This window comes from Elephas maximus, chromosome 22, assembly GCF_024166365.1.
Source record: "Elephas maximus indicus isolate mEleMax1 chromosome 22, mEleMax1 primary haplotype, whole genome shotgun sequence".
Lineage (NCBI taxonomy): Eukaryota > Metazoa > Chordata > Mammalia > Proboscidea > Elephantidae > Elephas > Elephas maximus.
This window is the reverse complement of record NC_064840.1, coordinates 76,644,020-76,657,605: the sequence shown is the minus strand read 5'-3', so window position 1 is coordinate 76,657,605 and position 13,586 is coordinate 76,644,020. Positions and strand designations below refer to the sequence as shown.

The following is a 13,586-nucleotide window of genomic DNA, read 5'->3' as shown; positions in this document are numbered from 1 at the left end:
AATCAAAATGTCAGTGGTTTGACCCCATCAGCTGCTTGGTGGGAGAGAGATGTGACAGTCTTCTTCTGTAAAGATTTACAGCCTTAAAAACCCTTTGGGGTAGTTCTATTCTGTCCTACAGGGTTTCTATGAGTCGGAATCGACTCTACAGCAGTGGGTTGGTTTTGGAAATGGCTAATGATGTTGAGCATCTTTTCATGTGCGTGTTGGCCATTTGTATTTCCTCTTGGGAGAAATGTCTGTTCGAGTCCTTTGCCCACTTTTTGATTGGGTTGTCTTTTTGTTGTTAAGTTGTAGGAGTTTATGATATATTCTGGGTATTAAACCCTAATCAGCTAGATGACTCCCACAGTTTTTCCCCTGATCTGTAGGTGGTTCTTCACTTTGTTGGTAAAGTTCTTTGAAGCACCAGACCGATAATTGGTTTTGTTTTCATTCTTTCTCTTCTTAATGTTTGTCTAGGGAATGTGTAAGATATCCTTGTTACCAAAAAGTTGAATAATTTTGCTTTTGCAATTTGAAAGCTTCAGCTTCAGTAGGGATTTGGTCTTCAGCCAGGTGGGCAGATGATCCCACAGAGTGAAGAGCGTTAAACTGATTCACAAAAATTCAAGCAGTGAACATAAGGTTGGCTCTGTGTGTATATACGTAATTTAATAAACAAAACAAAACCAGTTTTAACTAGACGTTCATTTCCAAATTAAATCTGAGCAATGAGAAGCCCATATCTAATGGGGAAACCATTTCTGCTGCCTAGGCTTTTCTGAGAATTTCTGTTAATTTTTTCTTTGGACTCAGTGCTCATGCACGCTGCCTCTCCCTCTGTGCCTCCCCCTACTTCGCCTCCGCGTGCACACACACGCGCTTACATATATATATATGTATTTTCCATTTGAACCGTATTTTGGCTATGGGAAAATGAAAACAATTACTCTGGAGAATCTCTTATTTTGGCATAATTGATACAGCTAGGACCAAGGATAACAATAAAACAGGGACAGGTGGTAACCCCTTACAGTCTGAGCTGGCGATAGGCGAGCCCATGTGGTATTTCACATGTTGACCCTACGGGCCAGCTACCATCGTGTGGCCGTGGCTCCCTGGAGCCCTGTGTTTAGGAGGGTTCGGAGGCTGCATCTGGCCTCAGTGTCCTAGTCAGTTCAGTGTGGGCCTGTGATGACACGTGTACTGTCTGTTTCCATACCTGATCATTTAAATCTGCTCATCGTACTTGGGGTACTTGGTAGCACAGTTTGCATTCAACCACTGACTGAAAGGTTGGTGGTGGTTCAAACCCACCCAGCAGCTCCACGGAAGAAAGACATGGCAATCTGCATCTGTAAGATTACGGCCAAGAAATTCCAGTGGGGCAGTTGTACTGTAACACATGGGGCCACCATGAGTCAGACTGACTTGATGGCAGCGGGTTTTTTATTGCACAGAGAGAGGTGAAGTGATTCCGCGCAGTTACATAGCGGCCACGTCAGAGCCAGGACCCAGATGTTGTGAATGCCGCTCGATTGCTTGAACTCTTAGATGCCTCTGATTACATTGGATCATTGCCACTGAAGGTTTATCATTTGGTTATAGTAACTTTGATCTAGGGAGAATTTAGATATCAGCAGGTTACCCAACAGGCCGCCATGTTGGGAAGTGAAAGCGAGGGCAAGAGAAATCCTTGAAGGGTCCCGTACCTCGTAGTAGAGTACATCTTTCAAACTGTACTTGGAAGTACATTGCTAGAAAGCAATAGCCCAACCTAGAGTGTAATGTTGAGAGAATAGAAAGATGTGTAAATGTTAGTTGTAAAGAGTGTTCAGCTGAGCACAGTTTGTCCCCAACATTAGTAATGCGGGAAGAGTGAAGGTGGGAAAAAAAACCATTAAACCATTGCTGTCAAGTCAGTTCCAACTTATAGCAACCCTATAGGACAGAGTAGAACAGCCCCATAGGGTTTCCAAGGAGTGCCTGGTGGATTTGAACTGGTGTCCTTTTAGTTAGCAACTGTAGCTCTTAACCACTGCACCACCAGGGCTCCAATAGGTGACCTGTATAAATATATACCATGTATGTATATCCCTCTATGTATGTGTACCTAAGTCAGACTCAGACATTTGTCCTTGAAAAACAGATTTTGGGCCCATGCATATTGCTAAGTTGATGAATCTAGTGTTGTTCGGAGTCCGACCATTGGCAGTGAGGCAGTTTCCAAGACAACACCTGTGCTGTACGTGGCAGGGCGCCCAAGGGACAGGAGCATTGTGGCTTGTGAGAAATGTGCCTTTTGCTAAAGTCTTTATGGACTGAAGGCCTTTGTGTCTAAAGCTTAGAAAAGGAAAGCATAACTTTAGAATCCTACAACTTCATATTAGGTCTGTAAATTGAGCTCAATTTAATTTTTCAAAATCTGGCTTGGTGATTTGGCTTATTTGTTGCTGAATATAATGGGGAAAAAAAAGTTTCAGGAAAAGTAAGATTAAAATCCAGATTGTGACAATCTATCTTCATTAAGACTGGATGATGACATCATCCGCTTCTCTTCTTGGATTTGGATGCTGTAAAAGTTGAAATGCTAATCAAAATTCAGTGTCCACTTTACAGGCAAATCTAAAAAAATCTGCCCTGTGAAATTTTGGTTCTGTCATTTTAAGATCATGAAGTCATTACCTATCCACCCTTTAAAAAAACTGTGTTGAATTTATAGTGCAAATATCTCCAGGACAGTCCTTCCCGTTTTATAGTGTAAATAGCTCCAGGATTGTCCTTCCCATTTTATAGTGTAAATAGCTCCAGCACTGTCCTTCCTATCAGCTCCTGGAAAGCCAAGTCCTTGGGTTCTGGGGAAGGTGGAATTGGAAAGCAGGATAGGAAGTTGACAGAAGCTGATTGGAAGGAGGGAAGGCTGACCTAGTATTAGAGGTGTTATCTGGGCACAGGAAGAATTAACAGATGGCTCACTGTAGGGGGATTGGATGTGGACCTAGGGAGAAGAACAGTGTATCTCTACAGGGTCTGACTGTGACACCTGTCAGCACTGGTTTAGGGGTTGGGATAGCCTACCTGGTGAACATTGTCCAGCTGTCTTCCAGTGTCTAATGTGTTTGTAAACAAGGGAGGCATCTGGTCTCATTCTCTGCTGGAAACATGAGGTGGGGAAGGGAATCAGAGTTGCTAATAAAGAAATTATGATGTGGGTGTTGAATATTAGAATAGAATTGTATGCTTAGAATTCAGTATTGAAGATGATTTGGAAACAATAACAGCTATAGCCTGGGTGGGCGCAGGAGAAATTCAGCCTGGAAACTGGGGAGGAAGTGGGATAACCTCCTTATTTCACCTCTGACTCAGTGAGTAGATGGCGGCCTACGTGTGTCAGTGGTCTGTGTGGTTTCTGCAGGGAGGGACGGAGAAGCGGCTCTCAGCTTTCTAAGGCAGCTACAACTTAAGCCGCAAAACGTTAACTTTACGGGGTGAGAGAACCAGAAAACTTTCCAAGTGTTTGGGTTTTGTTTTTTAGAGGAGTGGAAAGAAGAGGACAAAGTACTGAACTGACATCCTTAGGCATCCGGTAAAACTATAGTCTCACAGGAAGAGCAAAACAGTATTGTTAAAATTGTCTATAGGAGCTAAGCTTCTGTGCAGTGTATGTTTTCAGAGATAATTTCATTATGGACAACCAAAAGGAAAGGCTTGAATTCAGAATGATTATTTTTAAAGCATACACCAACCTTTTTTTTTTCCATATTGTTTTGTGACATTGGTTGCCAACCCCATGACATGTCAACACTCTCACTTCTCGACTTCGAGTTCCCTGTTACCAGGTTTCTTGTCCCCTGCTGCCTTCTCATCCTTGTCCCTGGGTTGGCATGCCCATTTAGTCTCGTTTTGTTTAATGGCCCTATCTAATCTTTGGCTGAAGGATGAGCTTCAGGAGTGATTTCATTACTGAGCTAAAAAAGTACATGGGGGCCATATTCTCAGGAGTTCTCCAGTCTCTGTCAGACCAGTTAGTGTGGTGTTTTTGTGGTTAGAACTTTATTCTACATTTTTCTCCAGGTCTGTCTGGGTCCCTCTGTTGTGATCCCTGTCAGAGCAGTCAGTGGTGGTAGCCAGGCACCACCTAGTTGTGTTGGACTCAGGCTGGTGGAGGCCGTGGTAGTTGTGGTCCATTAGTCATTCAGACCAATCCCACCTTTTGTTTTTTTTTAAGTATATTTTTGTAGATGCTGCTTCCTTTTTGTTTTTTAATTGCACTGACTACAACTTGGAATCACTTTTTACGTTTTTATTTTTCACATTTTGGCGCAACTTTCAAATATTTTTGTAAGGTGCTTGGTACTTAAAAAAATTTTTAAATGTACGTTTTGTGTGCCCAAAACAGCACAGTAAATGGTGGTGATGGTGGCTGTACTCCTGAGGGAGCCACAAAGCCCACTTCCCCGGCCGTAGCAGAGACACACTGTCTCACAGGGCCTCATGTGTCAGAGACATCTGCTGCAAAAACACCGTGTGAAAATGCGTTCTCACTGGAAACCCTGGTGGCGTAGTGGTTAAGTGCTACGGCTGCTAACCAAGAGGCTGGCAGTTCAAATCCGCCAGGCACTCCTTGGAAACTCTATCAGGCAGTCCTACTCCGTCCTATAGGGTCACTATGAATCAGAATCGACTTGACGGCAGTGGGTTTTTTTTTTTTAATGGAACTCTAAGTTCTAGAAACAGGCCCTGCTCTCCCTTTTTCCTCAACCCCTTTTTCTCCTCCCAGTACACACACCTCAAGGATGTTATAGAAGAACGAGGTTCTTTTTTTAATCCAGTGGGCAGCCATTAACGTGAAGGGGAAAGTCATGATTTAGGAAGGACCTATTTAAATATGAACTATGCAATTATCTTCTGTGGCTGAAAGATATTTTGTTTTTTGATGCCAAGGGCTTCAGTCATTATTGGGTGAAAGTAGAAATAAGACTAAGCCAGAGGCTTTCCTGTAATTGTTTCTCCATGGTTTAAAACTTGGGTTCCAACAAAAAGTTAACAAGGTATAAATTACCAGTATTGTTTAAATCTGTGTTCTTTAGTCTAATGTATCACTTTCGCTTGATGTGCTAGAACTCTCTGTAGTCCCAGTAAAGAAAGAGAGCCAAAGTCAGAGAATTTAGCAAAACAAAAGGCACCCTTTCTGGGAATCAGTGACGTACTGTGATCTAAAATATAGCATGTGCTCACTTAGTTCTTCCCTCTCACTTGTACCCTGACGTATTCCCTGGGAAATGGGGTGGTTCTCCTTCTGTGGGAGCCACCACTGCCAGGTTAACAGTGCTGAACTTAGAATTACACCATAGCCTAAGCGGAATTGTTTGCTGCCGTCCATTCGGCTCCAACTCGTGACAGCCTGATGTACAACAGAATGAAAAGTTTATCCTGTGCCATCCTCACAATTACTGGCATGCTTGAGTCCATTGTTGCAGCCACTGTGTATTTTAAGTGCCTTCCTATGAAGGAGGCTCATCCTTCAGCGCTATATTAGATAATATCCTGTTGTTATCCATAGGGTTTTCGCTGGCTAATTTTCAGACACATATCGCCAGGCTTTTCTTCCTAGTCTATCTGAGTCTGGAAGCTCTGCCAAAACCTGTCCACCAAGGGTGACCCAGCTGGCATTTGAACACCAGTGGTGTAGTTACCAGCATCACGGCAATATGCAAGCCACCATGGTACAATAAACTGACAGATGGTTGGTAGAAGCAAAACTGGTTAGTTACCAGAGTTTCCCCAACTGTTCTGCCTTGAGCAATGCCTGGAAATGCCCGGAAATTTTTTTCTGGAGAAGGTTCCCCTGTGAGTGTAAAAGAGGAGAAAAATTTACATGTAATATAAAAGATCTTTACTTTTGGGTGAGATTCCCCTTTATGTTTTATGCTTTAGCTTTGGGGCTGAAGCACGTTTGTTCCAGGACGGTTGCTGGAGTTCCACCTCCTTACCACAACCAGTGGGGATCAGATCAGGATCCCATCCTTGCAGCTGGCAGCGAATGTGCGCACTGTTGTTGTCGCATCATCAGCACAGTTGGCTGCCTGTCCTCTGCTTTGGCCTCCTGGAGATGGATGTTCAGTCTAGCTGCACCTCAGGCATACTTGCTTTGTAGTGCATAGGATCATGCAATCTGCCCCCAAGCTTTTCTCTGGGAGGAAAGCTGAACTGGACAGGACGCAGAAACTAAGGGCATGAACGTGGCTGGGCAAACTGGGATGTGTGGTCGCCCTGGTTACAGCATTTACCGTGGCATCCTTCGAGGACAGGAAGCACCAGTTATCAATCTTTGCATTCTCAAGTCAGTAATGACTGGCACATTATAGGTGCTTAACATTTGTTGATTCAAGGAGGAGGGAATGAATTATGGGAGGTTGGTATTTATCAATAAAATGAAATGTACGTTTCTGTTCTACCACAGCTGGTAATGCCGCTGTCATCAAGTATGAGGAAAAGACTCCAAAACCAGCATTTCAGAACGGTTCCTCGGGGTCCTTGTGTTTGAAGCCTCTGACACCCAGAGTGCATGTACACTTATTAAAACCTACTCTGAAAGGTATGATCCCCATTGTGGATAGAACAGAGAAGACAAACCATTTTTAAGTCCTTGGCTTGTAAGAAGTTAATTTTTTGTTTGTTTATTATTGTTTTATTTTGCAGTTTTTCTTCCTTTTTTTTTTTAATTGTGCTTTAGGTAAAAGTTTACAGCTCAAGTTAATTTCTTGTCAGAAAGTTATACACATATTGTTTTGTGACATTTGTTGCAGTCCCCACAATGTGACAGCATTCTCCCTCTTTCCATCGCAGGTTCCCTGTGTGCATTCATCCAGTTCTGTCCCTTCTGCCATCTGGTCTTGATTTTGGTCAGGAGTTGCCCATTTGGTCTCGTATATTTGATTGAGCCAAGAAGTACATTCCTCACATGTGTTATTTTTTGTTTTATAGGCCTGTCTAATCTTTGTCTGAAAAGTGGGCTTCAGGAATGGTTTCAGTTCTGAGTTAGCCGAGAGTCAGGAGGCTGTAGTTTCGGGGGAAGAAGTTAAATTTTTGACAATTTGGTGTATTTAACAATTATTTATAAAAAGTCTGTTGAAAAAGCAGATATGATAAGTTTTTATACTGAAGGAGCAGTTCCCGTTTTGAGAATCTGTAGGTTCTAGAGTTTAAACTTGATGTGTATGAATCAGTAGGCAGAACAAAGGAATTAGGTGAAAATAAACAAACGTCTAGAGTTAAATTATTCTAAGATAGTGCCCTAGATTAGTGAGATAGTAGGTACTCTCTTCTGTATCTTGTATTGTATTAAAAGGACATCGCTAGGCTCTTCATTTCAAGTGGCTTTTGTAGTAGATCACCATTGCTTTCCACTTCCATTGTTGTCCAAATTTAGTTTATATTGAACGGTTCCTGATTTTTATTATCGTGCATAATACTAAGATAAACATCTTTGAGTGTGAATCATTGTTCGTTGTTTCAGGCTCTAATTACTCCCATGGGTTATCTCTGAAAGAAGAATTACTGGGTTGAACTGTATGAACCTTTGTGAAGTTGTTAATATATGTCACTAAATAGCTTTCCAGGAAGAAGGGGGTTACTCTTACCAGCAGTTGCTTTCGCGTCCTTACCAACATTTTATATATATGATACAACTTGAAGTTGACTACCTAGTGAATGTTTACCAATACTTTTTTTCTTTCTACTGTATTGAAGAGAAAATAGGCATAAATATTAGCAAAAAGATTCTTCAGTGTGCCTGACAGGTTCTTATTTGCCCAGGCTCTTTTAAATAAATTTCTGAGACATCACATCACTCCTTACTGGGAGAACAACCAGTCTGACCTGTGGCTTTTATTGATGATGATAAAGCCCCCTTAATCCACACATCAGTAACCGAAAATAAACACTGTCAACCTTTGATGTAAAGGGAACTTTCAGAGAATTAGAATGTCAAGATAGAACAGGGACCTCCAGTCTGCTCAGGTGCCTCACTACTGAACTTGTAAGCTTTTGTATCACCAAGGCTCAACTTGAGTAGGAATCAATGCTCCCCATTGAAAATGGCCACATATTTTAAGAGATTATCATCTCTGTAAAATTCCACAGATAGAACGTAGCAGCTGTTCTAATGAGTAATCTGGAGGTGAACTTGTCCTAGAAATGACTACTCCACGTCAGCTTTTCTTGTGGTAACTCATTTTCACGGCTCTGTACCTACTACCGCTCCTGGTTGCACTTTATATCCTGTCAGCTTGGAGAAAACGCTGAAGTGTTTTTTTCTTCCTAACTGAATAGCAAATGGACTAACACTTGGCAATTTCAGAAATCACACACTAGTGGATGTTTTTCACAAAGTCTGGCCTCATTTGCTCTGTCAACAGGGTAGCATTATGCTCTTAATAAATGCATGAGTTCAGTACTACTAAACTTTGAATTTCAGCTGTTCTTGACTGAAAAAGTACTGTGGTCTGTCCTGTTAAAACTGATCCCGTTTAATTTTTTAAAAGATGAATTCGTATCACCCTTAAACTATCACTTTGATGGTATTTGGAATACAATTTCAGATTTAGAATGTGCTTGATAAAAATCAATTGCATCTCAATGGTATTTCCTATCTGAAACCTAAAATTTAGTGGTTATTGGATTGTTTTTGAAAATAAAAAAACCCCTATTTCTAAGATGACTTGTTTTTGTGTGATGTTTCATATAAAACATGCATGTATTTTATAAATTTTTTTTTTTCATTTTAGGTCCTTCAAGAAAAAATGTATTTACAGCTTTTAATGCAGGTGAGTAAGGACATTAAATCTGATGCGGAAGCAGAATCTTTCTTGCTGTAAAGTCATGTTACCATTACAAGCATTTAAATTTATTTGTAGTGGTTTTTTGTTGGTGTACTTACAGATAGAATGTCAGTTGTGTGGAATAAACGTAACTGCTTATAATATGAGCCACACATAGCATTGAAACTTGGCAAGGATGATCAGCAAGCCATCTGATACATAAGAGGACATTTTATTAATAACAAATAATTTTAGCTTTTTTAAAAAATGATTCATTAGGGAATATACTTTTTTCAAGACAAGTGCTGTTCTAGAATTGGATGATCTCTAATTGCTAAGTATTCTCTGAAATCAGGCTGAAACACCTTTTAACAGTTTAGCGTCTCACTTTTTTATTCTTTTTTACACTTCTCTTGGACATGTTTGCATTTGTCTCTAAGACAGCTGGAAGCTTCACCTATTTGAAATACAACTGGGAATCAAAAAACTGTCTCCCGAGAAGCTGTAGAAGATTTCATAAAACGTATTCACTAAAATTCACATTCTTCATCTGTAGCTTCTCAGGTCCCCAGACCCTGCCTGCATTCTCTTATATACAGTTATAAAACAGCTATTTGGCCTCTAAGTCAATTGCAGATTAGAACAGTAAATCAGAAGACAGACAAGTAATGTTACGTCACACTGACTGCAGTTTACTCATTCATTTTAACACCGTCAGGGGGTGAGGATACAGTGATGAGCCACAAACAAACAAGGACCTTGTCTTCAGGGAGCTTACTGTATGCCCAAAGAATTGTACACATAAACATGAAGTCACAGTTGTGACAAGTTCAAGGAAGGAGAACAATGTTCCTGTGAGAAACCTGGTAGAGAATGTGGCCTGGTGAGGGAAGCCTGGGCAGGAGACATACATTTATGAGCCCTCTGTGTATAGATAGTAGTTAAACCAAATAGGGTGGGTTACATTTTGTAGTGAGTAATCAGTGTCCTTGATGCCCCTAAGATGCGTTGTTTCCTCCATGTAATAAGGCAGGATAGAGTGAGGGATTTATATCACAATTGTTCATCTTTTTCAGTTGCTTAAAGCTTTTAACCTACAGAGGACTCAGCCATGCAGAATGATTTAAATTCTAAAGGTCCTCAGATAGCCGGGGTGTGGATATACATGTTATTAAAGCTTTTCTGATTTAAAAAAAAAAGGGTTCTATGCACATTGAAGTTTTTTTTTTTTTAATTTATAGCACGTATTATTTTTCTCCTAATGTTTAGAAGAAAAAAGATAGCTAATGTTCTATAAAATGGCTTCGTTTATGTTAGAAAACCAGTTAGCCATTATCAGAAGGCTTATTCCTATTCCTTTTCAATACTTTTTATGTACTATTTTTTTTAATTGGGATATCATTCACATATAATTCACCCACTTAAAGTGTACAATGAAGTGAATTTTAGTGTATTCACAGATATGTGCTGCCATCACCAGAGTCAATTTTAGAACATGTCATCACCCCCAAATCCATCAGCAGTCACTCCGTTTCCCTCCGACCCCCCAGCCCACTAACCACTAATCTATCTCTGTCTAGATTTGCTTTTTCTGGACACTTCCTATAAATGGAATTGTGTAATACGCGGCCCTTTGTGACCGACTTCTTTCAGGTAGCATAACGTTTTCAAGGTTCATCTCTGTTGTAGTGGGTGTCAGTACTTCTTTCCTTTGTGTTGCTGAATTGTATCCCGTTGTGTGGATAATGCAACAGTTCGTGTATACATTCATCAGTTGAACGTTTGGGTTGTTTCCACCTTTTGACTATTGCAAGTAATGCTTCTGTAAACATTCATATACAAGTTGTTGTGTGGACGTATATTTTCATTTCTCTTGTGTGTATACCTAGAAATGGAATTTCTGGATCATGTAGTAACTCTATTCTATGTTTAATCATTTGAGAAACTGCCAGACTATTTTCCAAAGTGGTTACACCCATTTTACATTATCACCAGCAGTGTGTGAGAGTTCCGGTTTCTCCACAGCCTTGCCAACACTTGTTATTATCTGACTTTCGGATTAATGAGCACGAAGTAGTATGTCATTGTGATGTTGTACATTTCCCTGAGGACTAATGATGTCAAGTATTGTTTCATTCACTTCTTGGCTATTAGTATATCCCCTTGGGACAAACTTCTATTCACATCTTTTGCCCAGTTTTAAATTAGGTTATTGAGTTAAAAGAGTTCTTTATATGTTCTAGAAACAAGTCTCTAATCAGATAATATGATTTGCAAAAATTCTCCCATTCTGTGGGTTGTTTTTTTCACTTTCTTGATGGTGTCCTTTGAAGCACAGACATTTTTAGTTTTGACAATGTCCACTTAATCTATTTTTTTCTCTTGTTTCTGCTTTTGGTGTCATATCTAAGAAATCATTGGCTAATCCAAAAAAAAAAAAAATCCAAGGCTACAGAAATTTATGTCTGTGTTTTCTTCTAAGGGTTTTATAGTTTTAGCTTTTATACTTAGGTCTTTGATCCATTTTGAGTTAATTATTGTATATGGTGTGAGGTAGGGAGACCAACTGCATTCTTTTGCATGTGAATATCGACTTGCCCTAGCACCATTTGTTTAAAACACTATTCTTTACCCAATGAAATGTCCTGCCACCCTTGTCAAAAATTAATTGACCATAAACGTTAGCATTTATTTCTGGACTCTCAATTCTATTCCATTTCTCTATGTGTCTAATCTTGCTAGCACTGCTCTGTCTTGATTATTGTAGCTGTATAGTAAGTTTTGAAATCAGGAAGTCTGTTTGAACTATTCTGAGTCCCTTGAATTTCCATATGAATTTTAAGATAAGTATCAATTTCTATAAAGAAGGCAGATGGGATTTTGATAGGGAGTGCGTTGCATCTGTACATCAATTTTTGAAATATTGCCATCTTAACAATATTAAACCTTCTGACCCATGAACATGGGATGTCTTTCCATTTAGTTAGGTCTTCCTTAGTTTCTTTCAACAGTATTTTGTAGTTTTCAGAATATAAGTTTTACACTTTTTTTGCTAAATAATATTTCTTGTATGTGACTTTTCTATGATTTGGAAACTTGATATTGGTCACAGTAAAGGGGCTGGGAAATAAATTTATTAATATGCCCATTTTAATATAAATTAAGCATAAAACTTGGAAAGGTAGTATTAATTTATGTCTAAATTTATGATCATGTGAACTGTTAAAAACTATATTTCTTCTGACAGGCGTAGTACATAGTAATCCTCACTATATATCTCCTTTCTCTACTATAGAGAAAGACTTGGCATTAGGCATTTGTCCCTGTCAGTTTATTGGAGTGACATTGTGCCTTATTTCCGAAGCAAGTTCACTTATCAGTGACCTTTTACAAATGTGGATATCAGAATGGCATTTAACTCCTGATTAAGTTAGGAAAAAGATATTTAAAGTGCATCATATTCTGGTTTTGTTTGGCAAAGTCTGTAACCATGGAGTAGAAATAAGTACATGGCAGAGTTCTGGAATGCCTGTCTCCAATTCACCCTCAGCATTTTAACATACTTTTAATCAGTGCTCTAATACTTGCAGTGGAAAAAGATACATTTTAACAAGTCAACATTGCAGTTGAATCTAGATTACATGGTATGTCCCTGTGTTTTCCACAAATCATGAATATAACTTTTCAAGGTCCTTCAACTTGTTGGTTAACTGTCCTCATGACTTAAGACTAACCTGGTACTAAGATGAGTCTGCTGAGGAAAAGTCACTCTGTTCTGCTTTTAGAGGAATAACGTCCATGCTAAGAAATGGTGTCCAAACAGCTGGTGACTTTGGGTGTGTCATTTTACCTCTTGGATATTAGTTTTCTTTTTTGCATAATTGAAGAAGTTGAACTAGATGACCTCTAAGGTTTCTCCCTGACATAATAGTGACTGTAAATCACCTTGCTTGTCTTCATATTCTGCTGGTAAAGGGTCATATTTTACGTGCTGCAGAAGACGTTGCCTCCGCATGTGAACGTGTTCCTCTGTGCGTTATACTATAATATTGGCTTTGAGATAATTGTTTTTTTTTTAGCAGCAAACATTTGTGAAAATTGCAACTGATCAATTTCATACCCTTTAATTTTAGTAAAATAATCACTTTTAATTAGTTTGTCAAATTCCAAAAAGTTCAGCATGTAGAGATTTAGAAATCACCCTTTAAGTTTTTATTAATTTGTGGTTTTAAATAAAATTCACATAATCTTATATCCTGTCTTATTACTTGTAATGGCGTTGCATTTAGCATATACAGCAATAGTTAACTAGTTCTCTTGAATAGTCAGTGTTTCAAACGTGGGGGAAGGTGGGTTACTTAGTAACCTTGTATCTTCCGTATCACATTCATAAATGATTCTGTGATGAATGTCTTTATAGTTAGGACTTTCAAAGACTGGAGAAACTTCTTGTGATGGGCTCTTGTAAGTAGTATCAATGAATCAAAGCGTATGCATATTAGTAGTCATTTGATTCAAATAACCAAGTTACTTTCCAAACGCTGTGCATCAGTTTCTGCCATGACTGAAAGCTTAAAAGAGTGCTGTCGTCCCCACAACCTGGCTGACATTGGGCATCGTTTTTAAAATCGTTGACTAGTGCAGTAGTTAAAAATGGCACACCATTCTTTCAGATATTTAAAAGAACTTCTTTTCTCTTAAGACAGTGAAGAAGAACAGAAAGACAACAAGCTTTTGCAGCATTGGACATGGGCATAAATCTTGGCCTTGTCACTTTTTGTT

The 13,586-nt window shown here is 39.3% G+C and overlaps 1 protein-coding gene across 11 annotated transcripts in view; it reads left to right on the top strand.

Annotated features, from left to right (window-relative positions):
- The window catches only part of MTUS1 (microtubule associated scaffold protein 1), a 176,852-nt gene that overhangs the window by 105,799 nt on the left and 57,467 nt on the right, over positions 1-13,586 (top strand). For 9 of the 11 annotated variants that reach the window (XM_049865106.1, XM_049865096.1, XM_049865094.1 and 6 more), the window contains 2 exons: positions 6,446-6,580; positions 8,772-8,810. In XM_049865106.1, the coding sequence (XP_049721063.1) occupies positions 6,446-6,580; positions 8,772-8,810 (174 nt within the window). The remainder of the gene's footprint in view (positions 1-6,445; positions 6,581-8,771; positions 8,811-13,586) is intronic. The other 2 variants (XM_049865100.1, XM_049865102.1) reach the window with 1 other exon arrangement.